Here is a 22,950-nt window from a genome sequence, read left to right as displayed (position 1 = left end):
ACCCACTTCATTAGTTACACCTTGCTGATACTGGGTTGGCCTTCATCTGGCACAGATTCAACAAGGTGCTGGAAGCATTCTTCAGATTCTGGTCCACGCTCACATGATAACATCACACACTTTACATCATGCAAATCTCCCGTTCCACTACATTCCCAAGGTGCTCTATTAGATTGAACTCACTGACATGTTCAAGAAACCAGTTTGAAATGATTTAAGCTTTAGGACACCAGGGCATATCTTGCTGGAAAGAACCATCAGAAGATGTACACTGTAGCTTTTCAGTTTCCTGTTTTTAACTGTCAGTAGTGGGGTCTTCCGCTGCTGTAGCACATCTGCTTCAAGGTTTGATATGTGCATTCAGAGATGCTCTTCTGCATCCTTTGGTTGTAACAAAGTATTATTTGAATCAGAGATTTTCCCTTTTTCAGATCATTCTCTGCAAACCCAGAGATGGCTGTGCTGGAAAATCCCAGCTGATCAGCAGTTTCTGAAATACTCAGACGAGCCTGACTGGCATGACCATGCTACATTCACAGTCATTAAATCACCTTTCTTCCTCATTTTCATGCTTGGTTTGAACTTCAGCAAGTTGGCACGCCCCCTTCCCGAAATGTACTGAACTGCTTTTGAGATCAGCTGATCAGAGAGTTATTTTAACTAGACAAAGAGGTGTACCCAGTGAAGTGGCTGGTGCTATATTTAGGACCCCGGTGATCCTGTGTCCAGAAAAACAATTTAACTTGGCAACTTAAGTGCTTAAAATACTGTTAGTAATTTACTTTAAACACTTGAATATACAGTGCTGAATTCATTGTTCGTCTTTGCAGGTTTTCGTCTATTACATTTTCTAAACCAACACTCTAATGAGCCAGGATGAAAACTCACATGCTCACACAGCCGGAACAAGTTGGCCAATGCTAAAAACGGACTTTTCCCCTCAGATTTTTGTCAAAAAACAAAACTGGCAACACATGCAATGGTTTAAATGGTTTATTAAATATTGCATAATACCGAACACAGCAGTGTATAGTATCTTTATTTTAATATTGTCAATGTAACAGCACTGCAAATTGAAGCAAACAAACCAAACCTGTTGCAGGCTGTGCGGCCGTTTTTCATGAGTGTTAATCATGTCGAAGCGTTATGTCACACTTTTAGGTTCTTGTACAGTAACAGACAAGTTCTTAGTAAATGTTCTCCCGTCACAGAGACTCGAACAAACGGGGAAAATCAGGGTTACACAAAATACGTCATGGATACATTTCAGTGATACTGAAAAAAAAGAAAATGAGGCACAATTTTTCAAACATAAGGCAACATGATCCTCACAAATGGCAGGGTAATGTTTAATCTTTCTGTGCTCAGTAACGCTCCACTCTGTGCTTTGCCAATAAAACAAAACAAAAAAATCCTTCAGGCAAAATAAACCACTGCAAGTGACAGAGAGTTCAATCTGACGCTCCTATTGCTCGCAGTCTATTTTTTATTTTACATATTTACAATCCTTCATTTGCCGAACTGTTCAATAACGTTTCACACGTTTTTTTGTTTTTTTACATGTTTACACTGCCTGCAACACATTCATATATTCATACATTCATACATCCCGTGACGTTTTACGGACAAAAATCACAGAAACAATCTATTGCCAATTGTTTTGTCACTAAACGACTGATTATTTGCCCATCGTGCAGTGTGTCTGAGAAGGAGCAAACCTCTCTACGTCGCAACAGGATTCATTTCGAAAGGCGACAGCTCAGCAGACTCCCGACTAATCAACACTTTCATGAAGAGCTGGAGTTACAGAGGCGGAGGTAAAATAAAAAACAAAACACGCTTTTGTGATAAAATGAAATGCCTGGACATTAAAAACAGTGTGATAAAAAGGCAAACCCACACTGCAGTGTAATATATTCCGTGTGATATCTCGCTGGGAAAACATTCTTTTGCTGATGTTGGCAAAGTAGCGGTTGTGATCTGCACAGGAAGAAAAACCCAATCTCACAGGAAACACTGATTGTACTGACCTGGCTTAAATGAATGTACTTCATCAATTAATAAAGTTCAGATATGACCTACGTGGTGGCCACATGCACAACTGTAGCTAACACATCATGGTGCAAAAAACAAAGACACTGTCGACATACGCTTCTAGATCTAATAAGTCTTATCTGTCTTATGTTTCTATACTTCAGCTTATCTTTCAGATTTTGTGTGTTCATAAACAGCTACACTGTAGGCCCTTTAATTTGAGTTTTTGGATAAGAAGGTGATGACAGCGCTTCTCTGAGTTCCACTGCTCACTACCATCAATCTTCCCAACATAAAGTACGATTAGATAAAAATACTTCTTTAGCAATTGCGCAACGAACTACCCCCGTCTGCTGCTCCGAGCAGGTCATAACAAGCACTAAGGGTTTTTTTGGACACACTACCCGAAAGCTCTGCACGGCGCAGACACTGATGATGTGAGGGCGCTCGTGTGTTTGTGTGTGTAAGATCTATTCTGACACGTTACCGGATCTGATGGCGCTGGAGATGTGGGCGCTCCGTATTTGCAGGAAGACGGCTCTGATGCTTTGGTAGCGGAGATCAAAGCAATCTTCCATCGGCTATCGGCCATTAAAGGCTCAAAAAAGCGGCGTTCACCGCGTCATTACTTCTGTTTTCTTTAAGTTAAAAGTGCAATTATTAGGGTGTTGGCTGGCTGATAGTGTTTCATGCTCCAGTGTGATTTGTCAGTCTCTCAATGATCTTATAGTGCATGCTGTATTAATGCTGACCTTACAACTGTAGTCATTATGAATGAAAATGTGCAGCCGTACGTATACAGTTCTCTGTACGCATTTACATATACAATCATGTCAGTAAGGGCACAGTTAAAATCTCAATACGCTCTAAAAAAAAATCACTGATTATTTACTAAGACACCTTGTTGGCTTTGACTTAAAACTTGAAAGAGTTTTAGGTCATCAGTGCTATTACACTGTTAGGAGCGATCTTCCTAAATGACCAAACAGGAAGTTAAGTGCTACCACGCCTGTCCTGTGGTTGCTCTGAAGCTAGGCGTCTACCATCGGCTACCTTAAAGGCATCAATAATCAGCAAACACAGTTTTAAAATATACAAAATATAGGATGTGCATATACACAGTTTTTGTTTCACTTTTATGACACATGCAATAAAATCTGCGTGTCCTGTAATATGTGTTTGCAGTGGAAACTGAGAAAAAGAGAAGCCAGCAGCACACATCAACATTTTAGAGTTTCTACTCATGCACACGGCTGTTAATAACTTCTCTGTAGCAACCTTTGGATAGAGAATGAAGACAATACTGTATTCAATGTAACACACTTGGGCTACAATGAGTTGTGAATGCTGTGAGGCAAATACTGACTTTTCTGATGATTCAGAAAATGTGGAGGAAAATAGTTTAATATTTTAAAAAGGGTCATTTTACATAAGGCTTTAAGTATTTAGAGTACCAAGGGCACTGACTTTAAGCTGTTTTTTTAAGGGAACTGTCTGGTTAACAGGGTCATAGAGTGATCTGATCATATTACAGGTTTTCTTTAAGTAGCTAAATCGAATCAATTTCATTCACGATACCTGATTTACATCATACTTTGCCAGCGGTGTTAAACACCTCTGGCCCTGAAAGATCAAAACACATTCTGACGCCTCCCCAGGTCCAGTTCAGGTAATAAGATCCACTCCTTTTATCCATACACTGCTCTGCTGCCTGCCTCTAGACTGAGGTGCTACGCAAACTCTTGCATACTGTAAAATTACACACACACAATAAAAGCTATTACGTGTACGTCGAAAAGCTAATTTGCAGGAGGCTTTCACAGAGAAATTCCACGTATGGAGACCGATGACTTCTGTGGAGACGTGCGTAAAATGTGATGGAGGTGTTTGGGCAGTGAGCTGTCCCCGTCTTCGCCTCGTGCAGTTTGACATACCTGGAGCCGATCTGATCACTTTCCCAGATAAAAATATTCGCCCGGCTAAATGACTATTCTAACCAACAGCCATGCGCGGTAGTTATGACTTCCCAAGCTTGACAGGCAACCGTGTGTTACAGCCAGATTAGATAGCTTTACAGTTTCACCTCCTTCACGTAATTCCCCGGGAAAGTCCCAAACTGTTTTGTCCGCTTTGATGTACCTGTGGAGGAAAAGAAAGATGAACATTGATCAGATTCTTTCTCAGATTTAATGCTTACATGACCTCAGTGTTAGTACCAAAATAACCCCTTTGAGCTTTATTTAAAATTCTGTACAGGACCTGAGCATGCACACTGCACTCAATCCTCTGCTGTCATTCTTTAGAAACTCTATATATGAAGGAGATGACACGCTGAAAGAACCCTGAGCCTGCACATTGCACGCGTGCAGTCCTTTTTTGGCATTTTGCAGAAACCCTATATAGATTAATGTGACACACTGAGTGTGACCGCATCTCTGAGGAATCTAGGCCTGTGACACATACCAACGAACCAGCCGTCATCGCACTTCTCCATGACGCTGACGAGATCTCCCTCCTGCAGCTCCAGCTCGTCGTCGTTTTGCGGCACGTAGCTGTACAAAGCCTGAAATCTGGAGCGGCATGAAGCAGGGAAGACACAAAGTGTGAAATCAGCAAAGGTCTGTCTTTACCTAGAATATTAATAAGAGTCTGAAACGTGAAACAGATCTTACTCACATTCCACAGTTCAGACGGTTCGGCTCCGGGCTGCTGCTGTGTGACTGGGGTTGCTGGGAAATGATGAGAGATTGTTTACTGGGGTGGGGGTGCAGTCTATGAAGAGAGTCATTATGGTGGTGGGACAGGGTGCTGCAGTACCTCACCGAGGTCTCAGCTATATTCAAGATCTCATTACACACTGCCTCCTAGTAGTAGTAGTAGTAGGTGAAGTCGTCAGAAAAGAGAGAGAGAGACCCGGCCCACCGAGAGTCCCGGAGGAGGCCGAGGTGAAGGTGAGGAGGGGAGGTGAAGAGTTAGAGAAGGGGAGGTAAAGTGCAAGACAGGAAGGTAGGTCCGGTGAGTAGCAAGACAGAAAAGGATGTGATCCGTTAAAAGCCAGGAGAAAAGGTAGAGGGGGTGTTGGCCCAACCCGGGAGAAGAGGCATGAAATGGAAGGTCACCAGTAGAAGCATGTAGACAGGAAACATGAAATATTAGTTCAGTTGTACAGGATATAAGGCAGTAAGTGCACGCAGTATTAAAGGTGGGCTGACAGATTCAGCTTGAAGGAACAAAATAACCTCTTTGCTGCTAAAAGCTCTGTGAGCAGACTGATGTACATTCAATATACAGCTCAAGTCGGTAGCCTGTTAGCTTAGCTTGACAACTTAAAGGCTCAGGCTTATACTTAATGATAAAGCCAAACAGTAATTTAAGAGTAGCTTCACATAATTTTCTTAAAAAAAAAAACTCATCTGTGTTTTGATCGGCCATGCTGCATTTTAAATTTTGACATAAAGACTACATATTAGAACAATAACTGTGCTTTAGAGATGCTGGTGGAGAATTTTATCAGCTCTGGATACATTTCATTTCCCCATTTTTTTGGTATTTATGCTAAGCTAGCTATAGCGGCTTCGTCAGCTGCAAAATGATTGATATTTAACTATAACTTCAGCAGGAGAGTAAGTTGAACTTCTGTTATATCATACGTCTAATATGTATGGGAGTTCAAGGTGCTGTGAGTCAAATGGATCTGTTAAGGTGGTATGTTTAGGATGGCACAAGATGAAGTCAGGTAGCAAACTACACATGCTCTTTGTAAACCTTTAACAGAGGTTCAGGAACACTTTCTATCACCTTACCGCAAACGAGTTAACATTGTTGTTATCTTGGATATCAAACAGCATCACAGGGCTTCTGGTGCTTCGTCCATGATGGTCGGCCTCATTTTTTACAAACTGTAACACAAAAAAAGGAATTCAAAATGAAAGCCTTGCACTGCATATCAACGTGCTGCGAATATGATCAAACTCCAGCGTGAGTCAAGTTTCCTGCAGGTGGATATTTCAGCTTCACGGCAGCTTGTCACTGTCCAAACAAAAAAACGTCCAACCAACAGAAGCATCTAACTTGTCAAGCTTGTGCACGGAACAACAACATGCATCTGTACGCTGAAATTTACAGTATAAAAATCAGAACTTATTATTATTGCAGATCAACCCTGGAAATGCAAACACACTTGTCTTACAGCTCTCTGCAGCTAGGAAATCTAAGACTTAATACATAAGCACTCAAACACAGTAAACCATTTGCATATTAGTGGCTCACACACAACACCATGCAGACTTGCATATGTAAGCAAAGTGACCAGTTCAGTTACTGTCTTTAAAACTGAAACCAGCTATTGGCTAAAATCACCTTCAGGTCAGATCTACCAGTTAGTTCTCCACAAAAATGTCTGCGTCAGTACTCAAGAAAATCTACTTTAATGTCTCAAACTGTGGCATAAGCCTGTGTTCCAGAGTGAACTTCAGATGCAACACCACACACCATGCAGAAGATACCTCTGCAGGGCTATTTCGCCTGCTGCCCGGGCCTGCGCGGCCCCTGTCCCCCTCTGCGCCTTCCCCCTCTGTCAATTCCTTCTCCCCCCTCAGCCAGCACTCCAGCACCGGCCCACTGCTGGGGCTCACACTACGTGACACATGTGGGGAGGAAGGAGAGAGCAGGAAGTCCTCCCCTTGAGGCGGGGTAAATGTGAGGGAGGGGGTGGTCGAGTTGGGTCTGGGTGGGTAAGGCGGGGGTAGAGGGGAGGCGGATGGGGAGGCCATGGGGGAGACGCAGTATGGGCTGCCAGTGATGGGAGGCACGGGGCTGGCAGAGAAAGGTGGGGGCAGGTATTCGCCCCAACGGTATGACACAGTGGGCAGTGGTGGCAGCGGAGGAGTGGGAGCCGCAGGGGGACTCCCACCTCCCACAGTCAGGGAGATCCACTCAGAGGAGACAGCATGGACCTCAGGGGACACAGAGCGGCGGGGGGAGCGAGGGAGAGGCAGAGGGGAGGTGGTCAGACGATTACGGTACAGCTTTTTAGGGCATGATGGAGACAGAGAGAGGAAGAGGGGTAAGAGAAAGAAAAAGCAAATGAAAGACAAAATCTCTACACAACACAAATTAAAAGGTGGGCGTCGAGGTGTGTGTAGAAGGGAAATCATTTTTGGATATTAAAAGCACACAGAGGTGGTGGTAAGAGAAATTGCTCAGTGATCAGTGTGTTTGAGTCCCTACCTGTGGTGAAGCATTGGTGCTGCGCTGAGGTGAATGGCTGACAGGTGGATCCGGGTACTCCACCCCGTTTTTGACCCGTGGTCGTTTGTGAACTTCTACATAGGTGACGGGGAAAATGCCTTGACGATTGGTGCCTGAAATTTTGCCCTCATACCAGTTCTCGTCAACTCTGCGAATCAGTGTAATCCTCTCTCCCTGAACACACACAGGCAGATCCACTAATCAGGGTTTTAAAAAATCCTTGTTTGGATTAAAAGAGAAAGGGAATAAAAACCCGCTAGTTAATAGTTTATAATAACTCTTATTAAGTCACACCTTTCTGAAGGACATTTCCACAACTGTGTCCCCAGTGAAGTTAAAGCGGGCGACAGCTTCTCCATATTCCAGCACCTGCACTGGGGCACTTTTCTTTGGCTGTGCTTTCTCTGTGGGGGGGAGGAGCTGTGCAAGCAGACAAAACACCCAAATGTGACCAACCAAGAATATAAAATAGGGCATAAATTGTGAAAAGAATCGATTCTGAAATGCTTTAAAAAAGATATGAACTATGAGTCACAAATAACACACATTAACAGGCAATATACCTCAACATAGCTTCGAGGGAAAATACCAACTCTTCCATGATGTTCACCTTCATACCAGTTCTGATCAACTTGTCGAATGATGTACACAATGTCTCCCTTCTGAAATGGCAGCTCCCTGAAAATACAAAACCAACACACATTTAGAGATTAACCTCTCATAGTGTAACAAGATTGAGACGCTTTGAGGATCACATGGGTGGAATATACAGCATCACTTCACGGTCAAATGGTAGTTTTCTGTGATTGTTACATTTTTTTGGCACTACTTTATTAAAAGTTGAAAAAATTATTTAATATTACTTAAAAATATTACTTAAAATTACTTAATTAAGGTCCACTAGGCAAATATTTAACTCATTGGTGGTGTTATCCTTGCTGCTGCTTTGAGCTTCAATGCATTTATGGTATTTTCTATAAAAAATATATACATATAAATTCTCATAATTTCCACTTACTTTAGAGTTTCTGCTCTGAAGTCAAAGCGAGCCATGGCGGGCGTTTTCTGTGTAGATATATAAAAACAAAAATAAACGTCTGTGACTGTTACTATTTGGCAGCAGCTACACCAGTGTTATTCTCTGAATCGCACTGAGTGAGTGAAAGTTTCCCTGAAGGCTAAATACCTTAAATGCCTCCATCTTTGTTCTTTTTGGCTACTACGCTCTCTGGGCTTTGGCATTTATGTGCGCTAAGAAAAGCTTTTCCTGGAATTTGTTGTTAGCTGTAAATCTGCACTGGCCTCTCTGAACATAAATATTCTAGCAATGGGAAGAATGATATGTTTGCGACTGAAAGGATGACTTGACCTCGGGGGCATGCTCAGTTAGAAGCTATTGTGTGTAATGTGCGAAACAGCATGCATGCCCTGCCACTCTGGACGTATAGCTGGTAAACTGAGTCCACTCTGCAACTTGAATCAAAATGTATATGGGAAATATTCCAGTGATAAACAGGTCAAATGTTGCCTTCTATCATGAATTTTTGACCAGGAGTGGAAAAGCCATCTGTGCCTGCAGAGACCTCCCCCCACAGCCTGACTCACAAAGTGACAAAGCATCTGCCGTCTTTCTTCCTGCTTACACAAGGATAAGACACTGCCGTGCATTGTACCTCTATGCCCGATTTCCTTTTCTCTGTGTTATCTGTGATGTTAAGCAGGTCTCCAAAGCGCTCGTTGGTGATGAACTGGTGGTGTGTGGGGACAATGCTCGTGTGTCGCCTCGATGCTGTGTCAGCCTCTTCCTGTTCCCGCTTCAGCCGCCGCTGCTCCTCCAAGATTTTCTGCCAGGAAACCAGACTGAACTGTTTGCACATTCCAGATATAGGTCTCTACTCTTTTATTCACAGATCCTTTGTTAGGCATAACACTCATGTTTCACAATAATCTTTATCAAAGTATTTGTGTTCAGAGGGTTAATTCATGAATTTTGCACTGAGAGGCATCAGTTATGAAAGTCTGGATTAAAGTTGAAGAAAATTCACCTCTTTGTCCCCATGACGCCTCCTCAAAACTTCATCCTGGCTTTCTCCGTGAGCTGGGGAGGAGTCTGAAACAGAAACCGTGAGGCGATTATCCCGTGAAGCGTTCTCACTGACCACCTCAAGGCCAGCTTTCAAACAAAAGAAGATGGTATTGCAGAAAACTCTCAATTTAAGTGAAAAAAAATCTCAAAACAATACAAAAAATATAACCATGCATGATTTAAATAAACATCTTTTATTTTTGCACCACTAAAACAAACAGCACACGCACGTTAAAAAAAGAAAAATCCTGCATGCACGTAGGAATGAACACAGAATGACCCAATGTGTGTTCATGACAAAGAAAAAAAGAAATGCAGGAAAGAAACAATGTAACCTACTGTGTCATGGTCAAAATAAATAAATGTGACATCATGACTTTACTGATGTTGATCGACCAACCAGCATCCACTATTTTACTAAAGAATCCTTTCAGTATTGCTAACACCGCCGTACCACCATAGATGTTTCATTTTGTGTCCGAGTGAGGGCCACAAGAAACAGCTGTTAATGCTTCAGGCTTTCTATCAGATGCTCAGAGTAGCATCTGTTATATGAGATAAGTTAAAGCAGGAAACATCCTGACAGGCTAAGGAATGAAACATGGTAGATGTGGACAGTCCCAAAAAGCAGAGAGGGTACAAAAATGGACACAATAAGACATCAGTTTGAGAAAGCCTTTGCTCTGTTAAATGCCTAAATATCAGAGTCAATTCCTAGAAATGTCGCTTTTACATAGGATGGGCATTTCAATGCAAGGTAATGCATTCAAAGTTTAACATTACATCGCATAATATAATAAAATACTGCTTGTTTTCGATGTAATGCCTATGCAGACCTACGCAGCATGCAAACAACTCAAATCTGATGTCCAGGGATTATATACGTTACCAAAAGCTTCCTGAACCTCCCCTACAGTCACTGAAGTGTTTTGATGCATTTGTGGGACCATACTCATTGACAGTGAAATGGAAGGGCACCGAACAGCACACTCATAATGAAATGGAGAGTTCCCTGTCACTTTGTAAACACACCACACAGACTGGAGATGGAAGGTGGTGGCATTGCTTTGTGGAGAAAAGGGACACAAGGTGAAGATAGAGTCAAGATAAATGAAAGACCACACAGGGAGGGAGGGTGACAAGTGGTGAAGGGATGGAGATAGCCACCTCTGCGGTGAGCTGCCAGCGGCTGCAGTAGGTTCCCGTTGGCGTCCAAGCCCTGCCCGTTACTCAGGTAGCCAGTGTTGTTTTCCTCTCCGTTACTCAGCCTCTCCAGAACCTCCAGGGAGGACAGACGCTGAGGGATGGAAGGTCTGAGCTCAGGCGAGAGACTGATAGGCCTCTGGGTGCCCGCTGGCACCCTGGTGGCTAACAACATCCTCCGAGTCTGATGGGACTGTGGGTTCTTCCGTAACCTGAAGGGAGCGGGGCCCATGAGGAAGAGGTTTCCAGGTAGTGTGGTCTTCTTCTCTGTGGGTGGCTGCTTCTCCTGCTGGTTCGTGGCCTGCTGCCTCTCATGCCTGAGGATAGTGGTAAAGCGGGTGTAGGAAGCTGGGCAAGAGCCTTTGCATTTGCTGGGTTTGAGGAGGAGTTGATTGTTCAAGTGGTGCAGGAGGTGGTGGTGGTGGTGGTGGTGGAGATGGCTGTGTTGCGGAGGAGATGCTGTAAGCATCACTGAGGGGCTCTTTGATTCACTGATGTTTTGGTGATTTAGTTCTGGGGAAATTTCTCTCAGGATTTGTTCAACTTCTGCTTCTGTGTTACAGGGGGATTCAGTTCTGCTGTCATGTCTGTCCTCAGTGGACGAAGCAGCCTCCTCCACCATCACACTTTCTGGTGACATGTCCTCCTCCCCAGAGCTCTTGGCCTCCTGCTCGTCCAGGTTGCAGACATCAGCCTGCGTGTTGTTGGCCACTAAAAGGGACTCTGCTGACACTGCAGAGGCCATGTAGAGGTGGGCAGGGCTGTGGCTGGGGCTGTGGCTGTGGCTAAAGTGCAGGATGGGCAAGGAGGAGGAGCGGCTGGGAGCCGAGGTGGAGCGCTGGATAATCATTTCAAACTCGTTGACCCGTGAGGATACAGTATCCCGTGGAATGCTACCCCCATCATCTGCCTCTGACCTCTCATCCCCGTTGTCCTTTGGTTTTTCAAAAAGCGAGGTCAGGCTACGGACACTGCCGTGTGGGCTGCAGCCGGTCGAGCTGGGCCGCTGGATGTGATGCATGGTCCTGTACAGGCTGGAAAAATCTGATGCGCTTCTCCTAATTGCAGGGGAAACATTTCTGAGACCATCGCCACACTCACTCCCACAGCTGGACCTAGAATCTGAATGTTGGGCCTCCGCTTCAGCACAGTCTGTGTCACATTGCCCCGTGTAGATATCCTCACAGCTGTGGGCCTTCGGGTGCCTGGCATCTTTAGTCCTGCTGTCCTTACTGTTGCCACAGGGTGGCAGCAGTTTGGGCTTAAACTTAGAGGGCAGGATTTGGGGTATGCAGGCTTTGGCAGCAGATAGAGGCTTCTTACTCTTACATTGGTTACCTATTGCATTACTGGCAAGACTCGATCGACTATTTACAGAGGAGCAGGGTGAAATTATATAGCCATTCCCACCTTTATAATCCACTGGCAAGCATGCAGGACAACAGAATAAACAACATATTAGATTACAATGGTCACAGGTTTACACACATACACACTAAAACAGTCAGGCACAGTTCTAAAATAAAGACCAAGTTCCATCAAAAGTTGATGAGAAGAGGAATCAGACTTGATGCACTGTGCATCAAGTAATATATGACTGTTAAAAAGCTAAAAGCTAAAAAACATGGTGCTGCAGCAGGGGATAAAGTTTTACAAAGATAGAACTAGCAGATTCCCCGTTTATCAGTATCACTGCGAACAGCAACATAATGAGTGAAACAGGAAGTATCAAAAGGGTAATATAACGTGAAATGTTATGTGATGTCGGAGGTTATAAAGGACTCACTAAACAGGGACTACAGTAACTGACATTTTAAAAACAAACAAAGAAGAATGCAAAACCTTTCTGTTATCTATTTGTATTCCAGTAAGCAGTAAAATTATCCTCCATTGCGTTATCCTCCTACACAAATCTCCTCTCCTTTTAGCAATTACACAGACGTCTACAGTGATAAATGGCTGCTGGCACCAGTGCTAATACACCGCTCCTCCTACACAGCTGCAACCCCCCCAAACAAAAAAAACAAAAAACCCCCCCAAAACTATTCTGAGTCGACCTACACAGTGAAAAATGAAAACCTATGAGAAATACTCATGTCAGTTCCTGGCTATACTAAGCTTGTGACAGCACTACAGATGGCACTGGGAAATGACACAACGCTTTCGCATGCTGCGAGCCACTTCTGTAGCATGAGTGACCAATCTGTCGTGTTCGTATCTGCCAGGAAAAACACACGCACTGAGGAAGTTAACTTGATATACTATCCAAGTCATATGGCAAGTAAAGAGTTACCATTCAGCCCACAAAAAAAAGCCCAGAAGGAGGCTCTGTTCTTTGAAACACAAAGATATTTTTTAAATTTTATTTTAAGAGCGCAAGGCAGAAACACATGATGATGATGAAGTGTTCCTTGCACTTGGTTATGTCTTCGGGCTTGTCTACACTCTACCTTCTGTGTCTTAAATAGAAAGAGACTCTAATGATCAAGGTGGCGCCTCAGGCGGGAGGGTGAAACAGGAGTGTGGTAGTCAGTTGACTGGAGAGCCAAATTTATTTACCACAGTTCAAATGGTTAAAAGTCAACACAAATTGGTCCAGAACAGCAGATGTAAATGGCTCTTCTTTTATAAGATTCCTGTAACAGTCATATTTTATGGAAAATACACCAAACTTTAAGTATTGGTGGGCAGTTTATAATCTGCTTATATCCCTAATGTAATGTACTGACATGTACTGGGTCAAACTGCCTCTTACACTCTTTTTCTTACATCTCTTCTTCTCTCCACCTGAGTGTTTCTCTCTCTAGCCATGTGCGCAGGCATTCCAGCCTCTGACCCCACACTGACAGCTGACTTCCTCATGCCCGCCCACCCTCTGTGTCCTTTCTGTTTATCTCAACCCTGTCTGGCTGGGTTGTGAAGAGCAGAGCTCGTTTTATCTCACGCGTATCTCCTCGTCCATCCCCTCACTGGCCCTTAGCTCCCTGGCGCTGGAACGCTCTGGAGTCTTGCCCTAAGCCTGCCTAGCGACTGGCAGCTCACAACTGGAGCAAGGGTGGGTGGGTGGGGGAGCCCCAAGGTTAGCTTCCATCGACTTAACAAGACAACCTCACTCCCTCCGTGAGTTTTCCAAAGCAGATACAGTACACGCTTGATGAAAACATCCATGGCATTAAAAGCTTCTGGGGGAAATGAATGCTGTGAGGTGATTGGCCAATGCTGTGTGGTCTGGGAGCAAAGGAAAATGTGTGAATTCCGACATAAAAGTAAACAGAAACAGATGTATCCCTGTCTGATGATTTGAATGGTCCAGCATCACCGCCTCTAACTGATTGGTTCTGTCTCGGCAGGAGAAGCCTTTAAAGGCCGGCTGAACTGTCTACCATGTCCACATACATAAACATACACACACCTGCTTTTTTTACTGGCCACATATGTGAAGTAGCTGCTATCCTACCTTTAGAGGAGGAGGAGCTGCCGGGGCGCTTGTTTAGAGCCCGTAGACCTTGCAAGGGAATATCGCCGCCCTCTAGGACACTCTTGTAAACATGACGGTCACATTCTGGAGCCACAGGCTCATCAGTAGATGATCCTCTGTCCTTCTCCACCTCGCTGTGTCCAGACTTGCTTGAGGAGCTAGACAGCAAATCACAGGAACGCAGACAGCTAATTAAACACAGTCAATTTCGTTCAGCAAGAGCTGTTGTTGAATGTTTTTATGATAGCCAAAGGCACACAAATTGGGTAATGGGCTGCCATATGGTTCTTATTTAGCATATCTTGAGGTAATTCCTGTCTTTGCAGACTTGTGGGAGACGAAATAACCAGAAACAGAAAAAAGCTAAACGAGAGAGGGAGAGAGAAAGGCTGAATTTGGGGGCTGATGTTGAGAGAAGACACTGGCTACAACAGATATCTTGGCATTCTAGAGAGGCCAGCAGCAGAGATTTCTATAAATATTCTCCGAACATTCCCACATGGTACATCAGCCCCTGCCATGCACCTGTAAGACTCTCAGGTTAACTCTCTTTCCCATGCTGTCATGTGTTACTCATGTTGCTTCTCTCTCTGTACAAACAATCCTCCCGTTTAAAGAGACGTAGTCGCCAATAACATCTTGGTAATATAAAAACCCATTCAAACCATAGTGTTTAACATCTGCAGTGCTGCCAAGCCAAAGTTTTACATACTTGCGAATACCTCAACAAGAAGCTCTTTCATAGCTGTCAGAGAAAAAAAAAAAAAAGTGCGCTGCTGGCTATACAGAGCCATTAAAATCACGTTGGCTCTACTTTACTTGCAAGAATTCACATAAACGGTCTCCAGGAAATGTACAGTACAGGAGCCATGCCAGATTTAGAAGAAGAAGAATCTCCAGGGAAGGTTCAAGGAAAATCAGACACCACTGTGACGCTTTAAAAGCAGCAACACTTCCTGCAGGTTAAAAACAGTAACACATTTATCTGGAATGATGAGGATTTCCATGAAATGCAAGTCACTGTGTACGTACTGCTCCATCATGACAAATTTCTCTTTTGTACGTTCATTAGATCAGTTTTAATGAATCTATTTCTGAGAGAATAAGACGCACTCCCATGTGCTGTGCTGCCTCAAAACATACACAAATTTGCTTAGCGTGAGCCTAATGATGCTATTTGGGCAACACACAGCTCTTGAAAAGTCTTCAACTTCAGACAGAGTCCAAAAAAAAAAAAAAAAAAAAAAGAGGACTGCCATAAACATATGTGCCTTTGAAGGAAGTCAGTTTATGAGCTGAGGTTTCCCTTGAAAACCTTTGGGTGAGTGAAATTCCACTCGGCTTTCATCAACCACTTCTTCCTTTCAAATTAACAGCAAATCAGTGGATTAAAAAGCCGGGGTACGAATGTCTTTTGCAAATGCTTGGCCATGATGACATAATGATTGTAGCAGATGGAAACTTCTGGACTGTAAGCGCATGACAGTGACTATTACTCATACTTAAATTCCTAACATTTTATTACACAAACAGAAAAGACAGCATGCCAGTATCACCAGACAAAATTAAAATGATCAAAAGCTTTGTCCTAATGTGAGCTAACGTCAACTCTCATAATCCAGTTGCTCATCCTAGTTCTGTGCACACATTGGAAGGGACATAACGGTTTTCTGAGTTATGCAGCAGCTGGGCAAGTTCCCTCTATCCCAGTGACATCCAGGTTGCTGTCTTTAAATAAATCCCCACATAGCAGCCATGTCTCGACACCACAACCACCACCCCCGTAAAAAAGAAATACGGACAGAGGACACACTGTTCTGGTGGCTTTTTGCCTTATTAACAGGATCTCCTCAGGAAGCAGGAGTCTCCCGGTTGTAGGCGGGCGACCTCACCAGGGTGGAGAAATCTCTCATTGATATTTATACCCATAAGATGACTTAAATAATAATCTACACACTGGAAGGAGGACGCACAAACATTAAAATAAGGAGGAGAGGCATCGACTTACTACTGCTGCAGGTCGGAGGCTGTTTCCAAGGGGCTGAAAGAGGGGGCACTCTGCAACAAACCAAACAAAGAAGTCATTGATAGATCCACAGGAAGGTCTCCTCCAGCTAGACTAGAGGCAGCAGCATTAGCTGTGGCCAGATTCTCTCTTCTCCTCCTCTCTGTCGTTCACTCGCTGCTCTGCCGTTTCTGTCTCGAGCACCCGGGTTTCAGAGCTTCTCTGGTCTGGCTTGGCATGGAGGAGCAAGCGTGTGTTTTGGCCTGCATGCAAGTTGGAGAAACAAGCGGCAGTAAAGAGAGTGGAAGGGAGGGGGGCGGTGGGTGGGCGTGCATCGGTCAGGGGGCGCCCATGCGTGGAGGGGGCTGTCACAGGCTCAGCCAATGAACTGCTGTCTCCCGGTGAAGCCATCTCTTTTGTCTGATATTGGGTCGCTCTCATTATCACTGGACCAGACCGAGGGACAATTAACCAGCTGGTGGTGCAAGAAGGCCAAATTACGCACACACACACACACACACACACACATATACACGCTCAATATTCAAGCTCACACACTTGTCAAAGAAAAAAAAAATGCACTGAAACAACATATTATAAAAGAAACAGGTAATTATGTTATAAAGACAGAGAGCAAAAACAAAAGAAACACCACGTGAAGCACAAAGCGAGTGAAATGTTTAAATAAATGTAAGAGTAGCTGTTTTTAGTAGCTGCTGTTATCTCCAAAACATATGGGTGTGGGTGTATTGGGGGGGGATCATTCATGCAGCATGGTCGCACCAACATTTTGAATAGTTTACAGCAGACTAATTTTAGCACACTGTTTCTGTTGCTTTCCTCTTTTCGGACGTCACAGCAGGCAAAAATAACAGACGTGACACGGGCACTATGAATAAGAGCACAAGTGTTGTTTGCAAATACGATTGCACAATCCCTACCCCAGCCAGCCCGGCCTTGCTGTTAATGCCACATCCACTTCCCCGTGGCACGACCTAGCGTCCGCTTCCCACACCAACGACCAGACAAGGAACATTCTGAACAGCTCATTTGCCACAACATGCCTTTACACTTAGTTGCCAGGGCAGAAGGATCATTAATAACCTTTCAGAATAAGTGCCTGTCTTTATAAGAACGGCATATCGGGCTGGCAGGTCTATAGTCTGATCTATTTATAAAGCTAAATGTTCCATGTAGACTTGGGGAACACACAAGTGTCACTGAATTATCAGTGGCTCTTCCTTGCTCCACCACATCTTGTATCCCCCCCTTGTATCTGATAGGAAGAAGATGGTGTCCTCTGACACCCCAGGGTAATTGGGCTTACACACACACGCACACACACAGCATCAGTGGAAAGTAAACAGGAAACAAGCACGGGGCTTATCTGGAGTAAATGAATGGAATCTTAATCTGGTTATTTACAAGATGCCTGATTAGTGTCAGTTTATGTAAACTTTTCTTTATATAAAAGGTGGAAACTGGTCATTTTCAAACTAATCCGACACTGAAATCACTTAACATCAATTATTTTGTGACAGCTGACTAATGCTTTTATCCAGCTTGTAAAATAAAAGTGGAAAAAAGAAGATTGTTTGACAGGAAGAGACATGCATAAAGGATGAAACTACATGTTGTGAAAAGGGTCCAATGCTCTATATGGACATGGATATAAGCCTCTGTGAGTCAGTGGAACACCAATGACAGTATTTCTGCAGAATTTCATGTGCATGTTTCCTAACAGGTGTCCCCGTTTACTCAGAGCTCAGACTCCTGTAGGCAGCGTTCATTTTCAAAATAGCGATCGTGAGTGGGTCATGGTAACACGAATCCCATTCTTTCCAGCCCCTTGTTTTCTGTTGATATGCTCTCATGAAAACAAACAGCTTCCCCATTGTGAATGGCCTGTTATAGCCCTCCACGCCCCTCTTCTCTCCTCCTCTAAATGCTTAAAGGTAAAGGTTAAGTGTATAACATAGGTTAAATATGAAAGCACAATGAGCTGGCTGGCTTACGGAGTTGCCTCCTTTAGAATATGTCAGGTGATAGGGGGAGGCTCTATGTAACTCGGCGCTGAGACAGTGTGGCAGCAGCCCTCACGCCAGCATATGCTCGACAGATGGAGTCACCATGTCAGTTACAGGGGGCCAAAATGCTCTTCCTGACCAGAGATACGTGTGGAATTCCAGTTCCCGCAAGACATGTATATCGATGAGCCAGTGCTTGACCACGACTGCCACTGGATGCATTTTCCGGCTCTTGTTGAACCTTGAATTTGTGACTATTAATCAAGAGGGCCATCACTGCAATCATACACAGGTCACTGTTACTTAGTGACTAGAAGTGGCCACTAGTGGACAAGTAACGATTTGAAAGTAGAATTTACACAAAGCCTTGTTGTATAAAAAGGGACTTCAAATTGTTTTAAACCATCCATCCATCCATCCATCCATCCATCCATCCATCCATCCATCCATTCGCTTCCGCTTATCCTTTTCAGGGTCGCGGGGGGCGCTGGAGCCTATCCCAGCTGTCATAGGGCGAGAGGCAGGGTACACCCTGGACAGGTCGCCAGTCTGTCGCAGGGCCATTCCTTGTTTTAAACCAAGGAATCAAAAACCTTTTATTATATTTAGGAACATTTTTCCTAATAATATAAAATGACTTAAAAGTTCTTCTTAGAGGTTCTTCTTGTCAGCACTCTAGGAGTAGTAAAAAGAGAGAGAACTAACTGAAGACAACTGAGATTTTTAGAGACTTCCTTCCATATCTCTAATCCAGTAATACCAAGTGACTGCTGATATGTCAATCAAACTCCAATGAGCCAGTGTGTCTGGCTGGCCCTTTAAGGTCAAATGCTGTGCATACCAGGTGCAGCTTTAGAAGTGACTTTGACATTAAACAGGAGCCAGTCATCAAGCCGAGCTCATCTGGCAAACATCCAGGCTGCCATGAGATAGAGACGGCCGCCTCCACCGCTAAACCTCCTCCACATATACACAAACCCGGAACAGGAGAGCCTGCCTCTACGTCTGGCTGATGCTAGGACATGATCTCATGCCGTAGCCAGTGGTGCCACCTCATATGATCCAGGGTGTGTCTCTGACTGACAGAGAGCGAGGAGAATCAACATCTGTTTGTGTGAAGCCAGCGCTACACTTGTCTGGTGCCAACTAATGCCCGAGGCATGGATTTGTCATGACACTGTATACTGCTTCATCACTGCCTGCACGCCTTTGGTAAAGATAGCAGACAAACAGCAATTATTATCTGAAGTGGCTGGGATTATCTTGGAACCTGATGCTCGTTTGGACTGCAGCCTCTCCAAGTGAAGAGTGACTTCTGTCTGAATCAGCCAGTCCAGGCCTCTGGCTTATGACATGTATGCTAGTTGGCAGGATGCACATCAAAGGATTTCTCTTGGGTTCTGAGATTAAGACATTGAAGAACAGGGTGCTTCCACAAAACATCAAAAGATCCCAATCAATAATCAGAACTTTTAAACACTATTAATCGAAATTGCACATGGATAAAGGCCACTGTTTTCTGCTGTCTGAATAGAATATGCTCACTCTGCCTCACAGGTGCAAATAAAAAGCTGAGATGCTCGTTTTTTGTTAAAAGAGGAACAAAAATAGATTGTTTCTATTTTAGATGCACCTGAGGAAAAAGTCCTGTGTATGATATGATAATCAAGGATGACAGTAGCTATATAAAGTCCTTTGGAAAGTTTGATCCTGATTGGTAATTATACATGTTGATTATTTTTAGAAATTTAAAAGCGAATATAAAAAGTCTAAGAGGAGTGAACAGAGACGGACTAAAGCTTATCAGTCATCGGTATTATTAATCCACATTGATGTGACACATGACAGTAATTTTAGTATAAGAGGAAAGAAAAAGTCCTCTCACACATTACCATATAACTGTTTTAATATAGGACGATCAGGGAAAAAAATAAAAGAGGGATGAGAAACTGACGTAGTCCTTACAGACATACAGTTTGTTTAGACAATATTTGAACATGGATGTTATCACATGCAATAGAAATATAATACAACATGCTGTCAAGTCTGAAGACAGCAGTCACTTACCGCTTTGTCAAACTCCATCTCTGAAAAGAATTTATACCAAGGCTCATTCTCTAAATCTACATCTTCTGGACTTACATCCTGAGTCTAGGGGCATGGTAACAAGAGGAGGAGAAAGACAAAGAGAAGACAGTTCAGACAGCACAGAATATACACACCGAGGAAATGAGCCCATAACATTGACTTGACTGAGCCAGTTTCTAACCAACAGGACAATTTTCAAGCAACGCTGTAGGTGCTCTCAAATAAATTAAAGATATGATTTGTATTGTTTTGAAGTTGATATTTGAATAGTTCAGGAAAGATCTTAGAAGGCTACTAATTTACTTTCTTGGTAAGCAGAAAATGAGAAGATTGTTATAAAGCAATAGCTAGCAGACAGGTCACTTAGCTTAGCACAAAGGCGGGAAACAGACAGTAAGAGACCCCAGGAAACTGCTGTTTAAAAAGTAAAGAAGTCATTTCTGACACTTTAAATTCAGTGAACACAAGTGTAACAAGTTATTTCGTTTCATAAGTGTTAGCAGGGTTGCTGTTTCTCTCATTTTCATCCTTTGTGCTATGCTAACCTGCTAGCTTTAGCTAGATATTTTGACAAATGGAGTGGTATACATCTTGTCATTTAAAGGCTTGGCAAAAAACAATTCAACAGGTTGCCCAAAATGTCAAATTATGCCTTCAACAATACAATACTCACATACACAAACTGTATGTACAACTACAAGCAGCTGGCGATGTTTTCCCTGTCTGCACTGTAAAGCTATGGTCCAGTTTAGAGAGAAAACACTGAGAAATACAAAGAGGATATTTTACAGGAAAATGACTTTAACTCTGAGTATTATTTACTCATTTATTTAACCACTGAAGCATATCGTTAGCCTCTGCTGAATGTCTAAATGCAACTTTGCATCTTTTCAAATACAATAGACTATGTGCACTTAGCATACGCTACTTCCGGTGTGGAAACTCCTGTGGGGAGCTTTGTTTCCGGTGTCCTATTCGTGCCTTGTTTATGGTTCAAAACAAGTTTAGCAAATGAATGAATCAAGCGGCGATTTACATTTCTATAGATGTCTTGGGCATTTATCCAATATATCTGTAAATGATGTTCATCGACTTGTCGATGTTTTTTCCCCCACGCCTCAGAGCAAAAGAGAAAAGGGATTCAAATTTTATATTTCTCAGTATCTGTAAACAGCGGTCCCTCGTTTATCACGGGTGTTATGTTCTAAAAATAACCAGCGATAGGTGAAATCAAGTAGCCAATTTTATTTTTTGACGGTGCAAAACGTTTCGTCGACATCGTTGACATACAGTACTGCACTTCGGAGTCACACTGCTAGCGATCGATGCAGCGATTCTGTACTGTACAGGAGAGACGTCACGGAGGAGTTCGTCTGCAGCGATCAGGACGCAGGACACAATGTGACGTAAAAAAAACAAAAGCATGCAAACTTGCACTAAAAATCAGCAAAACAGCGAGGTGAAAGGTGAACCGCGTTATAGCGAGAGACCACTGTAATTTTTAAGGTAAGTCACAACATACCCTTCGTAAATACTAATGTATAGAAACCCTTACCAGCAATCATTCATTTTTTGTGTGGCTTTTTTTCACGGTTTGTTGACATGCTGTGTAGGTGTGTACTTGACTAGCTGATATCGACATAACGGGGGAAACATCTGGTTTGACTATTCTTCACCTGTAGTTTGAATGCTGAACATTTTCCTGTTTAAATCATAAGACCAGTCACTATACAGAGATGTGCTTCTGAATGTGGACGATGTGTCTTCTGATTTTGTAATGCAGTTCTGCTTGTGTTGAGTGATGTAAACAACTGATCGATCTAAACTCTTTAAACGTCAAAGTTGATCATTAGATTTTTTATGACACAACAGTGGTGAGTGTTCCCACCTTCTGCTCTTTGTAACTCAACGCGATCTTTCCGTTTTCGAGTTTTGGACATGATTGTGGAGTATATCTTCGCAGTAGCGATTGACCGCAAAGTAAAGCTACCGGAAATGTACAACCCCACATCCGGTCTCAAACCAGGAAGTTAGCATTTTCTCGTGCACAGGGTCTACTACTTTAGAAGGGAGAAAGGAAAAACACTTTCAGCGACCAAAGATAACACACTATCTATAAAATACAAATGGATATAAAACTGTCCTTTAAGCCTTTTACCGGCACAAAGCTGTTATTTAATAAGAACTACATATCAATTTTATTCTAATCTAATTAACAAGCAGATACATAATGTCCAACAATACATGCATACTCATTCTTGATCCGCAGAAATGTAGTCATATATGGAGAACAACACAACTTTGTGTAACATGAATGGACTGAAAGGAAAATGACCACCTCCATTAACAAGCGCATTCTTCTATTATAACAATTTGAGCTTGTAATTAAAAACAACAGAGCTCATTATTTTACCCCTGTCCCGGGATGAATTGGAGCACACTCCTAATGAATGCACTGGTTGGCACTGCATTCATTAGGAGAATCAGGCTAGATCTTGCCTAAAAACATCTACTAGTTTGATGTAAATGGGCTTCAGACAGCAATTACATAACCAACTAAGTACTTCATTACAATACCGAATATTCCCATGTCCTCAATATTATGTAAGAGGGAAATATAAAAACAGCCACCTGAATCTTATGAGACACAAAAGATAACTCTCAAGGACACTGAGTAATGCTGCATCATTTCCTCATCACAAAGTGTCCAGGTGAGAAATGAACATAAGACAGAGAGCATTGCATTTCCTCTCTAGTAAACACACAGGATCAATGTTTA

At 43.1% G+C, this 22,950-nt stretch overlaps 1 protein-coding gene across 1 annotated transcript in view; it reads right to left on the bottom strand.

Annotated features, from left to right (window-relative positions):
* Nucleotides 1-968: 968 nt before the first annotated feature.
* Nucleotides 969-22,950, bottom strand: part of sorbs1 (sorbin and SH3 domain containing 1) — a 42,424-nt gene continuing 20,442 nt past the window's right edge. Inside the window, exons 13-27 of the mRNA XM_080868580.1 lie at nt 20,151-20,234; nt 16,060-16,109; nt 14,031-14,209; nt 10,538-11,995; nt 9,330-9,394; nt 8,958-9,128; nt 8,303-8,349; nt 7,848-7,962; nt 7,579-7,704; nt 7,264-7,458; nt 6,540-7,061; nt 5,838-5,933; nt 4,711-4,763; nt 4,498-4,604; nt 969-4,173 (exon numbers count right to left, since the gene is read on the bottom strand). Coding sequence (XP_080724706.1) covers nt 4,106-4,173; nt 4,498-4,604; nt 4,711-4,763; nt 5,838-5,933; nt 6,540-7,061; nt 7,264-7,458; nt 7,579-7,704; nt 7,848-7,962; nt 8,303-8,349; nt 8,958-9,128; nt 9,330-9,394; nt 10,538-11,995; nt 14,031-14,209; nt 16,060-16,109; nt 20,151-20,234 — 3,336 coding nt within the window. The 3' untranslated portion in view covers nt 969-4,105. The remainder of the gene's footprint in view (nt 4,174-4,497; nt 4,605-4,710; nt 4,764-5,837; nt 5,934-6,539; nt 7,062-7,263; nt 7,459-7,578; nt 7,705-7,847; nt 7,963-8,302; nt 8,350-8,957; nt 9,129-9,329; nt 9,395-10,537; nt 11,996-14,030; nt 14,210-16,059; nt 16,110-20,150; nt 20,235-22,950) is intronic.

The sequence above is a fragment of the Rhamphochromis sp. 'chilingali' genome (assembly GCF_963969265.1).
Source record: "Rhamphochromis sp. 'chilingali' genome assembly, chromosome: 20".
NCBI classification, from domain to species: domain Eukaryota; kingdom Metazoa; phylum Chordata; class Actinopteri; order Cichliformes; family Cichlidae; genus Rhamphochromis; species Rhamphochromis sp. 'chilingali'.
This window is presented reverse-complemented; position numbering and strand designations above follow the sequence as displayed.